This window comes from Carya illinoinensis, chromosome 4 (genome assembly GCF_018687715.1).
Source record: "Carya illinoinensis cultivar Pawnee chromosome 4, C.illinoinensisPawnee_v1, whole genome shotgun sequence".
Lineage (NCBI taxonomy): Eukaryota > Viridiplantae > Streptophyta > Magnoliopsida > Fagales > Juglandaceae > Carya > Carya illinoinensis.
This window is the reverse complement of record NC_056755.1, coordinates 13593762-13610618: the sequence shown is the minus strand read 5'-3', so window position 1 is coordinate 13610618 and position 16857 is coordinate 13593762. Positions and strand designations below refer to the sequence as shown.

The 16857-nt window shown below is 35.1% G+C and overlaps 1 protein-coding gene across 3 annotated transcripts in view; it reads right to left on the bottom strand.

Moving 5' to 3' along the window:
• Window positions 1–343: 343 nt before the first annotated feature.
• The window catches only part of LOC122307347 (sterol 3-beta-glucosyltransferase UGT80A2), a 28968-nt gene continuing 12454 nt past the window's right edge, over window positions 344–16857 (bottom strand). Inside the window, exons 1-14 of one of the 3 annotated variants that reach the window (XM_043120190.1) lie at window positions 16162–16234; window positions 15986–16030; window positions 15788–15900; window positions 6696–6807; window positions 5875–6045; window positions 4664–4727; window positions 4429–4486; window positions 4120–4297; window positions 3372–3502; window positions 2024–2126; window positions 1826–1902; window positions 1582–1629; window positions 1347–1496; window positions 344–742 (exon numbers count right to left, since the gene is read on the bottom strand). In XM_043120190.1, the coding sequence (XP_042976124.1) occupies window positions 575–742; window positions 1347–1496; window positions 1582–1629; window positions 1826–1902; window positions 2024–2126; window positions 3372–3502; window positions 4120–4297; window positions 4429–4486; window positions 4664–4727; window positions 5875–6045; window positions 6696–6807; window positions 15788–15850 (1323 nt within the window). In that variant the 5' untranslated portion in view covers window positions 15851–15900; window positions 15986–16030; window positions 16162–16234 and the 3' untranslated portion in view covers window positions 344–574. Of the gene's footprint in view, window positions 754–1346; window positions 1497–1581; window positions 1630–1825; window positions 1903–2023; window positions 2127–3371; window positions 3503–4119; window positions 4298–4428; window positions 4487–4663; window positions 4728–5874; window positions 6046–6695; window positions 6808–15787; window positions 16031–16161; window positions 16235–16857 lie in introns of those variants that run through there. The other 2 variants (XM_043120188.1, XM_043120189.1) reach the window with 2 other exon arrangements.

The window sequence follows — 16857 nt, the reverse complement described above, 5'->3', positions numbered from 1 at the left end:
TGGGTACCATCTAGGGTCTAAGGTTGTTTATCCCAGGCAATCAATATAATCAAACCCCGAAATCAGCACAATGATTGCATGAATCTCAGGTTTGCTTTGGGTACTAATCTCTCCCACGTTTGATGTCATATGGATGGATTTATGCTTTTTGGACTTGACAAAGAAATTGACAACCTATAGTATAATGTCAGCAATATTAGAATCAAAAACAATAACTATTCATAGAGCAGAATATTATCATACCCCATTCAAGTACAAAGTCAGTATAAGAATACAAAAATGCAAGTAGATTAAATAAATAAATGCCTGAACAATTATTTCATATATGAGTGCAAAGAAAAAATTGATAAAAGAAAATCATATTTTAATAGAATAAAGATTGAAATTACAACTCTTGAAGTAGGAATGGCCTTTTATGAACATGATTCCCAAGCAGTTTCCTCTCTCTCTCTCTCTCTCTCTCTCTCTCTTCTCAGCAGAGACCACACAGGGCATACTATTATATACACTGTCAAGACAAAATAATTGAACAAGAAATACATGGAATTAGGTCTGACAACATCCACCAACAATTTCAAGAACAACCAAAACATCTACTTAAAGAGAAAAAACTCGATGTCACTGGTTCTGGCTCGAGATCAGGCTTTTTGCAAGGAAGATGTTTAAAAAAGGCTTTCACTGCTCCAGTGACACCATCCTCACTTTCCATGGCCTTTGCAAGTTCGACCGCACGCAATTTCACCTGGAATGATTCTAAGGTAATTCATCATGAGGTAATTCACACATTCTTAAATTCACCTTGACGGACCATAATAAACTTTTTTAAAAGTTCCACAAAGGTTTGCAAATTAATGACACCTTTCGAGGAACTGAAGTACACCTGTTGGGAAGGCTCGATAATTAGAATAATTTTGCTATTTTTGTCGCACACCAAAACTAATTCTGCTTCTACATAGGTGGAAAATACTTGCAACCAAAAGGAAGTCACTTGCCAGTCCCCTAAGTTTAAAATGAAATTGAAAATCCTAAGCTTACTAGAACACCTTTACCTAGAGGTAAATTTCAGGCTCTTAACACATTGAGGTACAGCAGAATTCTAATTAAAGCCTCCTTTGGTCAGTACTCTAGAACATTAAAGGCATGCAGGTATCTAGTCATCCCCACAATCAACCTAAAGGCTGAAAAAAAGGAGTAAAAGAGGAGGGCAGGGGAAGAACCCACACTTGCATTCACATCTATCTACAAGGCAGTACAGATTCAACACAGAATCTGACTGTTGTTTTAATCAAGGCAGTTATTTTAACTTGGATAACAGTATCTACCATTTCAAGAGAAAACAGAATTACCTTTGGATCTATCATAAACTTTATTGCATCAACCAACTTCGTAAGTGTAAACTCCTCAACAGGAATGGGTGCAGGACCTACTCCTCTTGCATGTACCCGCTCTCCCCAAAAGGGTTGGTCACCGAAGAAAGGTACAATGGTTGTAGGGCACTATATTGCAAAAGCATGGATCACAATAAGCCAGAGCCAATTACGTGGAACCCAAAGCATCATAGACAAAGTAAGGTATGATTACCGCAGCTCTAAGACCAGCAGCCGTAGTTCCAGCACCTCCATGATGCACCTGAAAGCATTGAGAAAAAATGATAAAAACATGCCTGCTAAATATTAGAACATTGAAACCTAATAGCACACAAGGAACAGGCTGACAACTTTCAAGCCTAACCATGGCCCCTAGGCCTGATTTGGTACATTTTCATTATCTAGGATGCTTCTGTAACTAGAGATTTAGATCTCGATAACAGTAATTTAACTCTCACCACAGCCTTGCATTGTAAGAATAGCCAGTCATGAGGGCAGTTGTCCAATAAGTAAATGGAGTCCTTTGGTTCTGACGCTGGAAAGAACAAAAATTACAGCTAAATAAAATAGCATATCTAACAGATGTGATCAGATGGTAACAGAGGTCATAATAACACAAGAAACATGCAACGCTTTAAAATGAAACTAAAACTTACAGTTCCCAAGGCCACCCCAGCCTTTGTTAATGATGCCCCTTTGTTCAGTGCTTTCCAGTGCATCCACAATAGTTTGGGTCATTTTCTCTGGCTCTTCAACAGGCTGACATCAAAAAGGAAGAAAAGGGGGACGATACAATTACTCAATCAAAAAGAAATATAAATCACAATTCAGTAAGAAGAGAAGGGCTATAAACATATCATGACAAGCTGACAACATTTAATTTTCTTTAAGGGGATCCATTCTCAAATGTAAAACATTTTAAATTACACCGAAGGGCTTTTAAGACCCATAAAATGAAAACTACTATATTTGAGAGAGATAGAGAGGAGAGGCATCCTCCAGAATATACACACTAAGCCTATCTGCTTCAATATTTATAATTCATAATCCTTTATTCAAATTACTTATCAAAAAATATATATATTCCTTCATTCAAAGTCTGAATCTTTAAATACAATGAATCATATTCATATACACTCTTGGTCTTTTACTGAGTGTACTAGAACTAGATTTCTAATTTGACTAGTAAAACCTTCATGGGAAAAACATAATAGACTCCTCGAGACAAAAACTTGAACCCTATCCCATTGTTGCGCCAACGTCCTGATGGATAGTTATCCAGCTTTATTGAGAAAAAAAAAAAAAAAGGGAACAGAGAGATGCTCATACTTCATTAACCCATTTTCATGCTCCTGCTGATAACAAAAATGCCCAAATCCTGCTGTAATCTCCATTACTCTCAATCCATATATGTGGCTGATAAGGCCATGGATGTTGTGCACAAACAGTTTGAACATCATCTCAACATGAACTCTGCTGCTATTAGGACAGAATCATCTCCAATCACCCACTTCATATGATGTACTGTGTCTAGTTTTTCAATCGAACTTAAATGCCCACAAAGGTAACCCAAAGCTTAAACAATTTCTACAAAATCACTTATCAAACCCCATTCCACCCACTAAACCTCTTGATCTGGTATATATTTTAGAAACTGCTGATTAATTGATCTTTTAAAAGAAACATATAGTGCTCAAATGTGTGCAAGAATTTCACAAATCTTCACGAAATAAAATGGTAGGATAACAATAATGTTAGTTATATCATAACAATGCTTAGTATCTTCATTATTTAAAAAAATTTCAATAATTGCTAATGTCCTCAACAAGTCAATCATCCAACGACTTACATGACCTAAGATGGATTGTCAATGTATCAAGACAATCCAAGCACCAAGACTACCACTAAAACATTGGAAACAATCTTAAGCATCCATCCATAGATCGGAAACACCATAGGGCAAGAACATATAAATTAATATGAGAAATAAGAATAGAAACTCACAAGGCTACCAAATCCAATGTAAATAGGCTTTTCACCAGCTCCAAGCCATTTTACAAGAGGTTCAGGAGGTTCATAATTTGATGAAAGATCAAGGAAACAAAATCCAACCACGTCAACCTTAGGTCCCCAATCTGCAAGCAAATATCATCCATAAATTTACATGTTGCATCAAAATTCATGACAGCACATTTTGCAAGGATGATGCACAATAAGTCGTTTCAACCAAAATAAATGCTGTCTCACCTAAAGAAAAAGAAAAGACATAAAAAAAGTAAAAGAATATACAAACTAAAATGGAGGAAAGAAGCAACATGCCTGAATCAGAAGAAAATGCATATGCTAACTGATTTAGCTATCTTCTAGAAATAACCTTGATCCACATGCATTCTGGGAAAAAATACTAACTGGATCGATACAAGAGGAGAACACCAGAACAAATAAGCATATAGCACGAGAGAACACTACTCACCAAATCCACCCCACAACTCATTCCTAACCAACTTTTAGATCAAATACGTTTCATAAAACATAGAAAGCTACACTTCTTGTAGCTACATTTGACCGACATAATCTTCAGATGGAAGGGAAAATCTTGCACTTAGAAACAGGATTGAGGACCACATGGTGACACAATTTTCATGGGATTGGTCAATGAACAATTCTGTGCTTTGAGAAATTGTAACAGATGGTTCCGTTTTGAATATAATTAGGCATACAATAGGACATGATTGAAATCAAAAGCAACCACCTTTTGGCTTAGGAACCAGGTGAGGACTCCATATATATCCATGTGGGATCTCAGAGTCAGAGCCTTGTGAACCACTTAAATATGTTACAGGACGAAGCTTCAGTTTTTTCTTCCTCAAATCATTGATCATGTCCCGAATCCCAAGCCAAATCAAGGAGTCAACAATTTGATATGACAGCTGAAAAAATTCAAGCATGCAACCAAAAGTTAGAAGAACTTACCAGAGCAGGAAGAGGCGTAGAAGCTACAGTACCAAATAAGCAGGAAAGAAAAACGACAGCAAAAAAGAAAGAAATCAAACCGACTCACCCTATATCCAGCTTGCTGCTTCACACGGGATAAAGGATGTGGAAATTCGCTAGTTGGCCTGGTATGAAAAAAGTAAAACATATGGAATGCAGTTCAAAACCCTTCACTCAACAATATGACAAAATATGACTAGCACAATACATTAAAAAAAAAACACACACATATACTTAAAACTAGAGAACAGGTCAAAGCAATACATAATTCAGTAAGATTCAATTACCCAGACAAGACTTACGTCCATGGCATCGTGAAAAATATGTGAATTGGTACTTTTAGTGCCTCTGCCACATGGGTATGCCCTAAAGAAGTATTTAATGGTTACTAGGAGATTATGAGACAAAAAAATACAATCTCAAGTTCAATAAAATGTGGAAAGCAAGAATCTGATCAAGTGTCACCACAATGAGTTTCCACACTTGTGGTGGAAAATACAAGTTTTTGCTTAAATTTAGCAAAAGCAACAGTCTATAATTGTGTTTCATAATTCACAACATTCAGTGAATTTGAAATGGAATCTAAATTGATCAGGTTAACCATTGGGTAAGCAACTTGGCTTCAAATTCAAATTCTTCTGAATATTCAAAAGTTGAATAATTGGGAAATTGTGTCTTCCCGGGCAATTCAGCCCAAATGTTTGAAATCTATGACTATATCCACAAATGATTGTCAATGTCTGGTATTTTCATGTAAAACCATAGAAGTATATTTCACTCTTTTTTCTCACTAACATGGCAAACACATGGTAGTACAATCTAAATTCATTACAGCTAAACAACCTAAAGTAAACAAATTTGATAGTAGACTTATAAGATGCCATATCATGTATCCAACGATTCCAACTAACGTGAACCTGTTTCGTCCACTTATTTACTAAGCACTTCATACTAAGTTCACCAACCAAATTCATCCTCCATTACCAAGAAGCTAAGAAAATACTTCTTAGTCCTTAGCTTCCAAAGAAAATATTACTTTTACAACCAATTAACCAGAATTATTCTTTTTCCTGCCAAATTTAATTAATCATCTGTTCACCCAAAAAGATGTTCCCTAATCAAAACTGACAAACTTCATTGTCAAAAACAATTGAGGAACTTAATTGTTAATAAAAAAAATTAAAAAAATTAAAAAAAAAACAATTGGGGAACTAAATCAAAATTACTCGTGAATTAAATTCAAAACAGAATGTTAATCACACTTAGATCTCTTTCCTTGAAAGGCCGCATTTGGAAGTAAACCCTTTTCTCCTTTTCTTCTTCTCCCCCCACTCCCCTTCTTTTTTCTCTCTTCAGAATTTCATATGGTAGTACCTAAGTGAACCTCTTGTTTTCACCCTATCTACCTGAGGATTCTCCTACTAATAAACTTTCTTATTGCTTATTCATATCAAGAAAAGAATGCTCATCTACTTCAAAAGGAACAATAAGTACAACAGTCACAAGATCTAACCATATGCTGGCGGATTGGAAATGATTGCATCCGCTTTAAAGGGGATACCAGAATCCATATCAGGGTCTTTGCAAGCTGGAAGTAAAGAATAAATAATTTCCTTCATTTGATTTCGTTGGACAGGTATCTCTGAAGGCCCTGAAGGCAAAAACCCTTTATTTTTAACCATGTCTGTTAGAGAAAAGAAATACGAAATCAGTAGAGTCAACAAACTGCTTTCAGCATCTAAAGTAAAGAGTGAACGAAACATAAATTTAATTGTAATAACAATAATAACATCAACAAAAATATTAGCAAAACAATAATGATGATGATAACAATAATAACATTAGCAATAATAGTAACAACAATAACACCCCCCACACCCACCCACAAGAACAAAAAAAAAAAAAAAAAAAAATCTTGGTTCCACCCTTGCTTTGTTCAATGGCTAGCCTGCGAACTTTGCTATTGATTCAATGGCTAGCCTGCGAACTTTTCAAATTGCTATTGATTCATTGCTATTGGTTTATACACTGCTAATTCAATGTGAAATACTCTTGATGAGCATCAAAATAAGTATAAAGACCAACATGAACCATATTTGAAAAGGAGTGATGGTACAAGGAACTTGAAAGAATATAAAAGCAGGCCTCAGATATGCCACAAAAGCATCGTAGAAACCATTTATGCATTAAGACTTGGTGAAAGGCATTTCCAACCAGTGCTTTTAAGTGCCAGATAAGAGATATGTACTAATTTAACAAGAAAGCATAAAGTCATTATTAGATCCCATGAGATCACCCATAGCATTTGAACATAGATAGCGTTTAGGTACATACAACCAGCAAGAACTTTTGGATCTCCACCTAGAGGGTAAAACTCCAACCCAGCAGTCAAGACAAATTCTTTGAAATTTGAATGAGTTGCTAGCCTAACACGATGGCCATAGTCCTGCATGTAAAATATCCCCATAAATAAAAAGAAACTGCCGATTGTGATATCTTCAATGGCTATCTATGAACAAATGTAATTTTAAGTGCATAGATAAATACACACACATATAATCTCATATCAAATTTTAATTCACATTATCTTGGTATGTTTGATAAGCAATAGGCAGAAATCCATATTAAAATCCTCCTAAAATAAGTTGGTCTCATCTAACCAAACACAAGGGTCACAATTGTATATAAAATAGTTGTACACCCATGCGATACACGGGACATTGTTAGGTTTTTAATTCTATTCTATTTTTTATTTTGTTTATAATTTGATTGTGTGAAATTGTTTAAACGTGATCTTCTTCCATTACTAATTTTAATGAACAAAGGGTAGAAATAATAATGAAGAAATCAATAAACAACGGAAAGTGCAAGAGACCAGCCGCCGGGGGGGATTAATAAAGTGGCAATAAAGGGCGGAAGCAATAATGAGTAAAGCAGTAACTGATGAAAGAGACAAGCAGTACAAGGGACTGGTAATGGAGTGGTAATAAACGGTATGTAACATTGGCAAGAAGATAAAAGAGTTATAATATGAAAGTTCAAATTTTACTCTTGCAATTTATTTTATTTTAATTTAAATGATAAAAAATGACACGGCTTAATAGGAAAGAGTATTGTGCTACAGAAATTATATAGTATATAGATTAGGTATTGGTAATACTAACAAATTCTTCTTTACTTATCAAAAAACAAAAAATACTAACAAATTCTTCTCAGATTAAAATATCATTAAGAGTAATCCAATTTTAATATGAGCATGAAAAACAGAAGAAAGAATGAAAAAATTGTAGAGAGATGATTCACGTATAGCAAGAAAATTTGTACATGAGCAAGAAAATAGCTGCCAAATGTAGGACAAAGCAGAAAGGTAGCAAACTTGGCAAGGGGCAGCTAGCATTTTTATATCTTGCCTACAATAGGATTAACAATGAAATACTGCAATAATATTAATAACATTTTGTTGTTTGCTGGAAATGACTCACTTTAGTGTACCATAGGTTATCTAGTGATACTCATGAGTAATACTAGATACAACCCTAGTGTAAGCCCAATGCACTCCCTTTCAAAAAAGTGGGGTCCACTATGAAAAAGTTGATCTTTTTCATATAGGTCCCAGATTTTCTCTGCTTTTTTCAAAAGAAGTGCGCAGGGCTTAGACAGTCTAGGACTGTATAAATCATTTCCCGATATTCATATCCTAGAGGCAGTTTCACTTGTGGCCACGGGAATGGAGACAAGATCCTTGAGATTGCCAACTGTTACATACAAGGCATAAATGTGAGTTGATTATCAAAGGAAAAAGGTTTATAATATGTGTGCAGATGCCTAAATGCATTTATGAATGTTTTCAAAGGTAAAGCCAGATTCAAAATCTATTTATCAATTGAGCATTTCACTCGTGTGTGTGTGTGTGTGTGTGTGTGTGTGTGTGTGTGTTAAATGTCCTAGGAATGATGATAAGTCCACAAGCTAGAACCAGTGATGAAGACCAGAACTTAGCCAAGCTTTAGTAAGTGTTCAACACATGGTACTTGATTGCAGTTACGTTAACATGATGAGTTTGAGGAATCTTGTTAGTTTTAGCTTATATGAGTTGCTATTATCTATTGGTTTAATAATTTTCAGTTATGTTGAGGAATTATGGTTTATGATGTGGCACTCCTAACCCTATAGGAAGGGAGTGTTACATCGTCTATGGTAAGTTAGCCTAAAAAAAATCCCTTAAAGAAAACACAAACAACCACATTTCTTTTTTTGATAGTATTAACAGCCACTTTTCTATGTGACTACAGTGTTGGTCTTCTGAGATGCATGAAATATAGTTATATGCTAATACATTATTTTTTTCAAAATAAGTAAAAAAAAAAATGCTTATGCATGATTTATGATACTACAACAACATTTACTCAACACAAAATTTCGCATTTTAGGTCCTAAACATATTGACTATGCAAAATCCTAATATAGGAACATTGTCAATTTGTGGACAGATAATAAAATCGCTGTTTTCTACAAATCCCAGCTTTGTTCACAACATTAAGAAGCGTGCAACAGGTCAAATCATTGATTAAAAAGTAACACAACATAAAATAAAGAAATTTGACCAAAATCAAGAAGGGAGTGTTACACAGTCTATAGTAAGTTAGCCTTAAAAAACCCCTTAAAGAAAACACAAACAACCACATTTCTTTTTTTGATAGTATTGACAGCCACTTCTCTATGCGACTACAGTGTTGGTCTTCTGAGATGCATGAAATATATTTTTTTTTTATGAATAAATAAATATATTGATCAAAGAAAGGCAAAGCCAGTTACACATGAAATATAATTATATGCTAATACATTATTTTTCAAAATAAGTAAGAAAAATAATGCTTATGCATGATTTATGATACTGCAACAACATTTACTCAACACGAAATTTCGCATTTTAGGTCCTATACATATTGACTATGCAAAATCCTAATATAGGAACATTGTCAATTTGTGGACTGATAATAAAATCAATGTTTTCTACAAATCCCTGTTTCCTAATCAAAGAAGTGTGCAACAGGTCAAATCATTGATTACAAAGTAATACAACATAAAATCAAGAAATTGGAGAAATCAGCCTAATCCTATTGCTTGAAGATTTTTAGATGGCCGAAACATTCTCATTCATTCTCATACTATTCTAAATCAAATTCTAGGATCATACAATCAAACAGCACCACAAACGTGAAACTTCATACTTTCCTAGTAGGATTTTATGAGAGCCCTAGAGAAAAGACCAAGAGAAGCTGGATACAGAATTATTGATTGAGTTTGGTGTTAAACATTGGATCTTGCATTAGTTTTGATGGTAAAACCATTCAAAAAGGGTGTAGAAATCTATTAGAATGTTATTTGATATCTTAACTTGAATCTTCATTAAAGAACTTGAGGGGGGCGAAAAAAAAAACTCACCAAATCACCAAAGAGAGGCCAGCAAGCCCAGGTTTATGTTAAGGCGAGAAAAATAGAATATTCAAGTTTTGGAGGCTGCAAAAAGAGCAGAAACAAGGGAAATTATAATCAGGAGTGTGACCGTTTTGAAAAATTTTGGAACCGAACCAATATACACCAGTTTTGAAAATTTAAGAACTGATATGGACCGATTAATCACCGAAACTGAAACTTTCGGTTTTTCCGTTTTACCGTTTACACGTGTGGCACTACATAAATTGAGACTTAGATCCAGTTCTTCTAATACTTGTTCTACATAAGTTTACCGTTTACACTTGTGGCACTACAAAAATTTCATGTTATATTATTTTTATGTTATATGATTAAAATTTATATGTTACATCAAATATTATATTAAAAATTATAAGATTAATTTTATGTTATATCAAATGTTATATTAATTTTATGTTATAAGATTAATAGACATGAATAATAAGATTAAAATTTCATGTTATATTAATTAGCAATTTAGCATATAATATACATAATATAATATTTTTTATATACGTATATATAATGTAATATAAAACATTAATATATATGTATATATATAGGTCTGGTTCGGTTCAAACCAGTTTTCAAAATATGAAAATTGGTTTCGATTCTTAAGAACGGGTACCAGCCCAATTCAGTCTATTCAACCAATTTTCTGGTTTTTTTTTTTTTTACATCCCTAATTATAATTGAGTTGAATAATGCGGTTTAAGCTCCTTTTTATAAGAAAATACTTGATTTTTCTTGGGCTATAGAAAGGCTAATGAAAATAGGGTTTTCAACTACTGTCTAATTATACAACTTAGTTTCCTTAAAAGAAAAACTTGGATAAGCTCCTAGAATCTCCCCTGGAACTGGTAGCAAGTTTTAAAAGAAAAGAAGTACCAGATTTATGGGTTTATTTTCCAAGCTGGATGCTGAATAGGAATCCTACTTTTTTTCAGGAATTGATTCCCTTTGTGATGAACTTTGAAATAACTCCTAACCCTTTTGACAGCAGGTTTTAGAAAAATCTTTCCTAAATTATAGGCTTTTTTCATAAGTGAAATAAATTTTTATTAAGTCAAGCAATAAGGCGTAGCCAAAGTATACAAGGTGTATACAAGAGAGAACACCTACTTACAAAGTTAGGATCTAGAAAAGGATACAAGATAATCAAGAAAACTAGCCCCATTAAAAAACAATAGCTGAGGCCCAAAGAACTAAAGTACAGAAAAGGAAACACCCAATCTCTTCCAACAAGCTTTCTAGGTCTTCAAAACTCCGGCCATTCCTTTCAAGCCAAATACACCATATGAGACACAGAGGAATCATTTTCATGCGAACACAATATAGGGTTATCATGGAAACCTATCCAGCAAGCCAAAAGATCCACCACCCACCGAGGCATCGCCTATGCAATTTGAATCCTATTAAAAATATCATCCCATAAAACCCTTGCCACCTTACAATGAATTACTAAGGCCCCGTTTAGATTAGGAAAGCGTTTCATCTCGTCTCATCTCATCATTACAACTTTCCTAAATTCCCACACAAAATATAATAAGCAATTCAATTTTTTCAAATCCAAAAACAATAATAATATTAAAAAATAATATTCTAATATTATATTCAACTTTCATCTAAAACCATCTCATCTTATCTCTGAATCCAAATCAGCCCTAAATGTTCCATGGATTCACCACACTATACACATATAGCACCAATCCAAAACAATGAGATCGTGCTTTCTCATACTGTCCACAATTAGAATTTTTCCATGGGGTGCCATCCAACCAAAGAAAGCAACCTTGGGAGGTACCTTACTCCTCCAAATGCACTCCAAGGAAAGGTGTTATAGGTTTGACTTGACATAACCAAGTACAAGAATCAGACTGTGAACTTCATGTTCCCATAATGAATCCAAAGCAACCTATCCACCTCACCACCACCAATGTCGAAGCATACAACAACTTGAAAATTTGGAAATATCACCCACTTCCCAATGTTGGGAAGCTCTAAGAAAACATACATTCCATTATAAAGATTCACTAGAGCTGTCCAGATAATCCACCACCAAAGCACCCTAATCATAAGCATGTAATACCCCATATGATAAATATAAGAGTGGGTGGTGTATGGGATCCCACGTTGCTTAGAAAGGAAGAGTACTTGCTCTTTATAAGGTTCCAATGGGAGTCCAATTGTATTATTGACTAGTCCTTTTGGAGCATAGGTCTTGTGGTTTGGGTCTTCCATTAGGACGTTACAAATAGTATCAGAGCCTATCTCAACCAGAAATGTAGGACTTGAGTCGTGCCACTTACAATGGATTAGCCCGACAAAGACGTCGGAAATTTAAAGGGAGGAGATTGTGATACCCCATATGATAAAGATAAAGGTAGGTGGTGTATGGGATACCACATTACTTCACAAGGAGAAGTACTTGCTCTTTATAAGGTTCCAATGGGGATCCAATTGTATTATTGATTAGTCCTTTTAGAGTATAAGCCGTGTGGTTTGGGCCTTCCATTGGGGCGTTACAAAGGAATCCTAAAAAGGGTACGAAATGCAATCTTGAGGGTTGTATCACCATACCAAATGGCATGCCAAAACTGACTTGAGATCCCTTGCTAATCACAAAACCCCCGTAACCCCATACCATGCACATCTCTCACATCATTAGAGCACCAATTCCCCCCCACAACTCCCATATTTGGCATCAATGATGATCCTCCCAAATGATACAACCATAACCATTTCTTTTTTTTAATAGGAAAAATTTATTAAACCAAGTAATTAGATATAGCCCAAGTGCACAGGGAGTATGCAAGAGAGGACACCTAATTACAAGCTTGAACTAGAAAAAACAACAATGAAATAATGAAAACAAGCCCCATCAAGTACAATAGCAGATGTCCAAAGTAATAATGTATGAAAGGAAAAATCTCTAATCTCTCCCAACAAGCTTTCTCTATCTTCAAAACCACGATTGTTCCTCTCAAGCCAAATACACCACATAAGATATAGGGGAACCATCTTCCAAACGGCAGCAATTTGGTGATTACCTTGGATACCTCTCCAACAAGCCAGACGATCCACCACCCTTCTAGGCTAATACCCAAGTAATACCAATCCCATTAAAGATCTCATCCCATAGAAACTTTGCCATCTCACAAATTCACAATGAAGAAGTAGGTGGTCCATAGATTCTCCATTCCTTTTACACATAAAGCACCAATCCATAATGATGAAATCCGCTTTCTCAAATTATCCATCTTCAATATTTTCCCAAGAGAAGCTAGAGGAAAGCAACCTTAAGAAGCACCTTGCTCCTCCAAATGCACTTCCAAGGAAAAGAGTAAGGGGAGGGGCAACACATGGCCTTATACAAGGATCTAACCGAAAAATTATTGTTCCAGGGATGAATCCACAGCAGCCTATCCTCTTTGCCACTATCAATATTCGAATCATGCAACATGCTGAAAAAATCACAGATATCACCCACCTCCCAATAAATCTCATGTTCCACTGTAAAGAGCCAATAGAGTTGTCCATATAATCCACCACAAAAGCATCCTGATCAAAAGGCAATCCTAAAAAGAAGGGAAAGCATTCTTAAGGGTTGTATCCCCACACCAAATATCATGCCAAAATCTAATATGAGATCCCCCACCCGCCACAAATCTAAAATTACTAACAAAATCCTCCCATCCTTTCAGAATAGATTTCCACAATCCCACACCATACATGCCTCTCACTTCATTTGAAGGCCACCCTCCCCAAATCCTCACATATTCGGCATCAATGACAATCCTCCAAAGGGCATCCCCCTCCTGATGATACTGCCATAACTATTTCCCTAGGAGTGCCTTATTAAAATTTCTTAGCTTTCAAACCCCTAAATCTACACTTGAAATTGGGGTACAAAACTTATCCCAGCTAACAAAAGATCTTCTCAGTTCTATTAAGCACGCCTACATGCAAAGGAAATAACAATAGAAAATACGTAGGAAGGTCATTCTTCCCCCTCTAAGGTAATTATTCCCCCTTTAGACAAATAAATATGTTTCCATCCTGTCAGGCTCCGCTCTATCTTTTCAATAACACCATCCCAAACCGCATTTACCTTATGAGGGGACCCCAAGAGGGGACCAAAATATATAAGAAGGGTCTTATTAAAAATCGTCATCTTTCAGACCTCCAACCATCCACTTGATTCCTTCATGTCTCATGTGGTGTCTATGGCTTGAAAGTAATGAGAGATGTTTTAAAGACAAAGAACATTCGATGGGAGAACTTAGGGCCTTTTTCTTTAGTATTTTGTGTTTGTGGGCTAAAACTCTTGTAATAAATGATGTTAACTTTCAGAATTTGTTTGAGATTTTCTTTTGTTTTTAGAGAGATGTAGGTGTTTCCTTTGTATATGTCCCGTGTACTTGGGCTTTGCCTATTCTTGGGAATAAAGTGTCTTATTACTTATCCAAAAAAAAATCCCAACTAACCAGGTGGAACTTGTTCTAAACCCAAATCCCTCCCCACAAGAATGCACAAAAAATCTTCTCAATTCAATTAGCCACACTTGCGGGCAAGGGAAATAATGAAGAAAATACGTAGGAAGGTTAGAAAAAACCCAAATTCCTCCCCACAAGAATGCATGAAAAATCTTCTCAATTCAATTGGCCATGCTTGTAGACAAGGAAATAATGAAGAAAATACATAGGAATGTTAGACAAGGTACTCTTAATTAAGGTAATTCTTCCCCCTTTTGACAAGTAAATCCTTTCCAGCCTACCAACCTCCTCTCTTATCTTATCTATGATACCATCCCAAATCGCCTTCGACTTGTAAGCAGCCCTCAAAGAAAGACCATGGTATTTCATGGGCAGAAACGGCACCTTGCATACCAAAAGACTAGCCAAGTCTCTTATAGTATGCACAAAACCCAATGGGACCATCTTGGACTTCACGAGGTTCACCTAAATTATAGGCACAAAACCCCCTTTAAATTATAGGCTTAATCCGTAAAAATAAGGGTTGGCAGATCTGATTGTTCAGGAGGAAACCTTTTTTTTGATAAGTTGTTCAGGAGGAAACCTTATCCAACAAGGATTCTAACTTTTCTTGTATTCTTCTTTTCTGATAAAAAAATGGATCAGGCCTTCTTCCAAGTTAATTTTAGGTCCTAAGCAACTTTTCTAACAACTACTTAAAGCCACCCATAAGATTGAAAGTAAAATAAAAAATAAGCACCTAAAAACTAAATAAATTCCATGTTTACCCCTTAATAAGGTCTTGGGTGTGACAACACAATTTCACCTCGCGTATAAAATTTTTGAGGATTAATTACATAGAGAGGATGGGAATACAAGAAAATTCATAAAGATCAAACCTACACAGCTTAGGGTCCATTGGGTAGCACTTTTCAAAACAAGTTCCCATGAAAAGTACTACCAAACTCCCTAAAAGCAGTTTCAATATACTTTTTTTTTTAAAATAAAACTAAATAAATTCCATGTTTACCCCTTAATAAGGTCTTGGGTGTGACAACACAATTTCACCTCATGTATAAAATTTTTGTGAATTAATTACATAGAGAGGATGGGAATACAAGAAAATTCATAAAGATCAAACCCACACAGCTTAGGGTCCATTGGGTAGAACTTTTCAAAACACGTTCCCATGAAAAGTACTACCAAACTCCCTAAAAGCAGTTTCAATATACTGTTTTTTAAAAAATAAATAAATAAAAGCATTTCCAAAACGCCTACCAACCCCTCCCAAACAAAGACACCCCAAAGCATCAAAACTCTTACCAGGCAGAGCATTATAGTTTCACTTTTGAAGTTGACACGTAATCACAAGCCTCAATTAAAAGACATAAAGGTGAAAAGCTTGAAAAATTATTCACACACAAACTCAGGAATAAAAGGAAAATAATCTTGTGATGATTAGAGATGTCTCAAAACCTGCAAACGTTTGCCAATTGCAATAAACGGCTGAACATCCCCACGTGTGCCAACAATAAGCATTACTATTTGCAGTGGTCGTATGTAATGAAGGTCTGTTGCATCTAGAGTCTCTGCATATACAGTATCATTGTAAGCACCAACAGATCCAGCACCAAGAGCTTGTGAATCAACATCTGCTGGGACTTCAAATACTACCGTTCCATCATCTTTTACAGTAGCCATTCTGGTCAACAGTTTTAGCTGCAAAGTTTGAAAATTACATAAAAATATGCATTATCTGTAACCATAAATCAGCAACCTGATATAAAGTTCACCTTTTCTTTAGACTTCTCAAAAAAAAAAAAAAAAAAAAAAAAAAAAAGAAAGTTCACCTTTTCTTCAGCATGTATGTTGTTATGTCTTTGCCTCTCGGTTTTTGATCTTTCCAACTTAATCTGACCTGAAGATTCCAATTTGTCAACATTAGATAACTCAAACGGATATTTGTCTACTTCAGAAACATTTCTGCTACCCCTGAACAAAGAAACCCAGATACATCATAATATATAACTATACATGCACTAGAATTAAGTAAAAATTGCCAAATAGATCCTCTCTGTTTCTTCAGTTTCAAACCTAAAGGCCTGCCCCATTCCGTCAGGTCAATTTACCATTTGAGCCAAGGTGCAGAGTTGAACCAAACAAATACATACCATGTAAAACATATAGCAAAATGACCAGATCAACAAAGGAGCTCAAATTTCACTAGCAAAAAATTGCCAAAAACCAACTAGTCCAATTTAATATATATATAAATAACAAAAAGACGAGTTTTTTCCTCGTCTATATTATCATATAGAAAAGAGATTTAGCTTTAATTTGCTCCCATTTATCATTTTATGTGAAAAAATTAAACATGTTAAATTAGTAAAATAAATCGTCTCATTGCTGTAACGACCCAAGGTAGTACCAGTCACATCTATGCTTATCTCCAAAAAGATTAGTCATTATTGCAATTGATTGCAAATTTCGTTTGAAGAAACCGTGATTTTAAGACTGTGAAAGCCCAAATGGAAAATGGCCCCTAG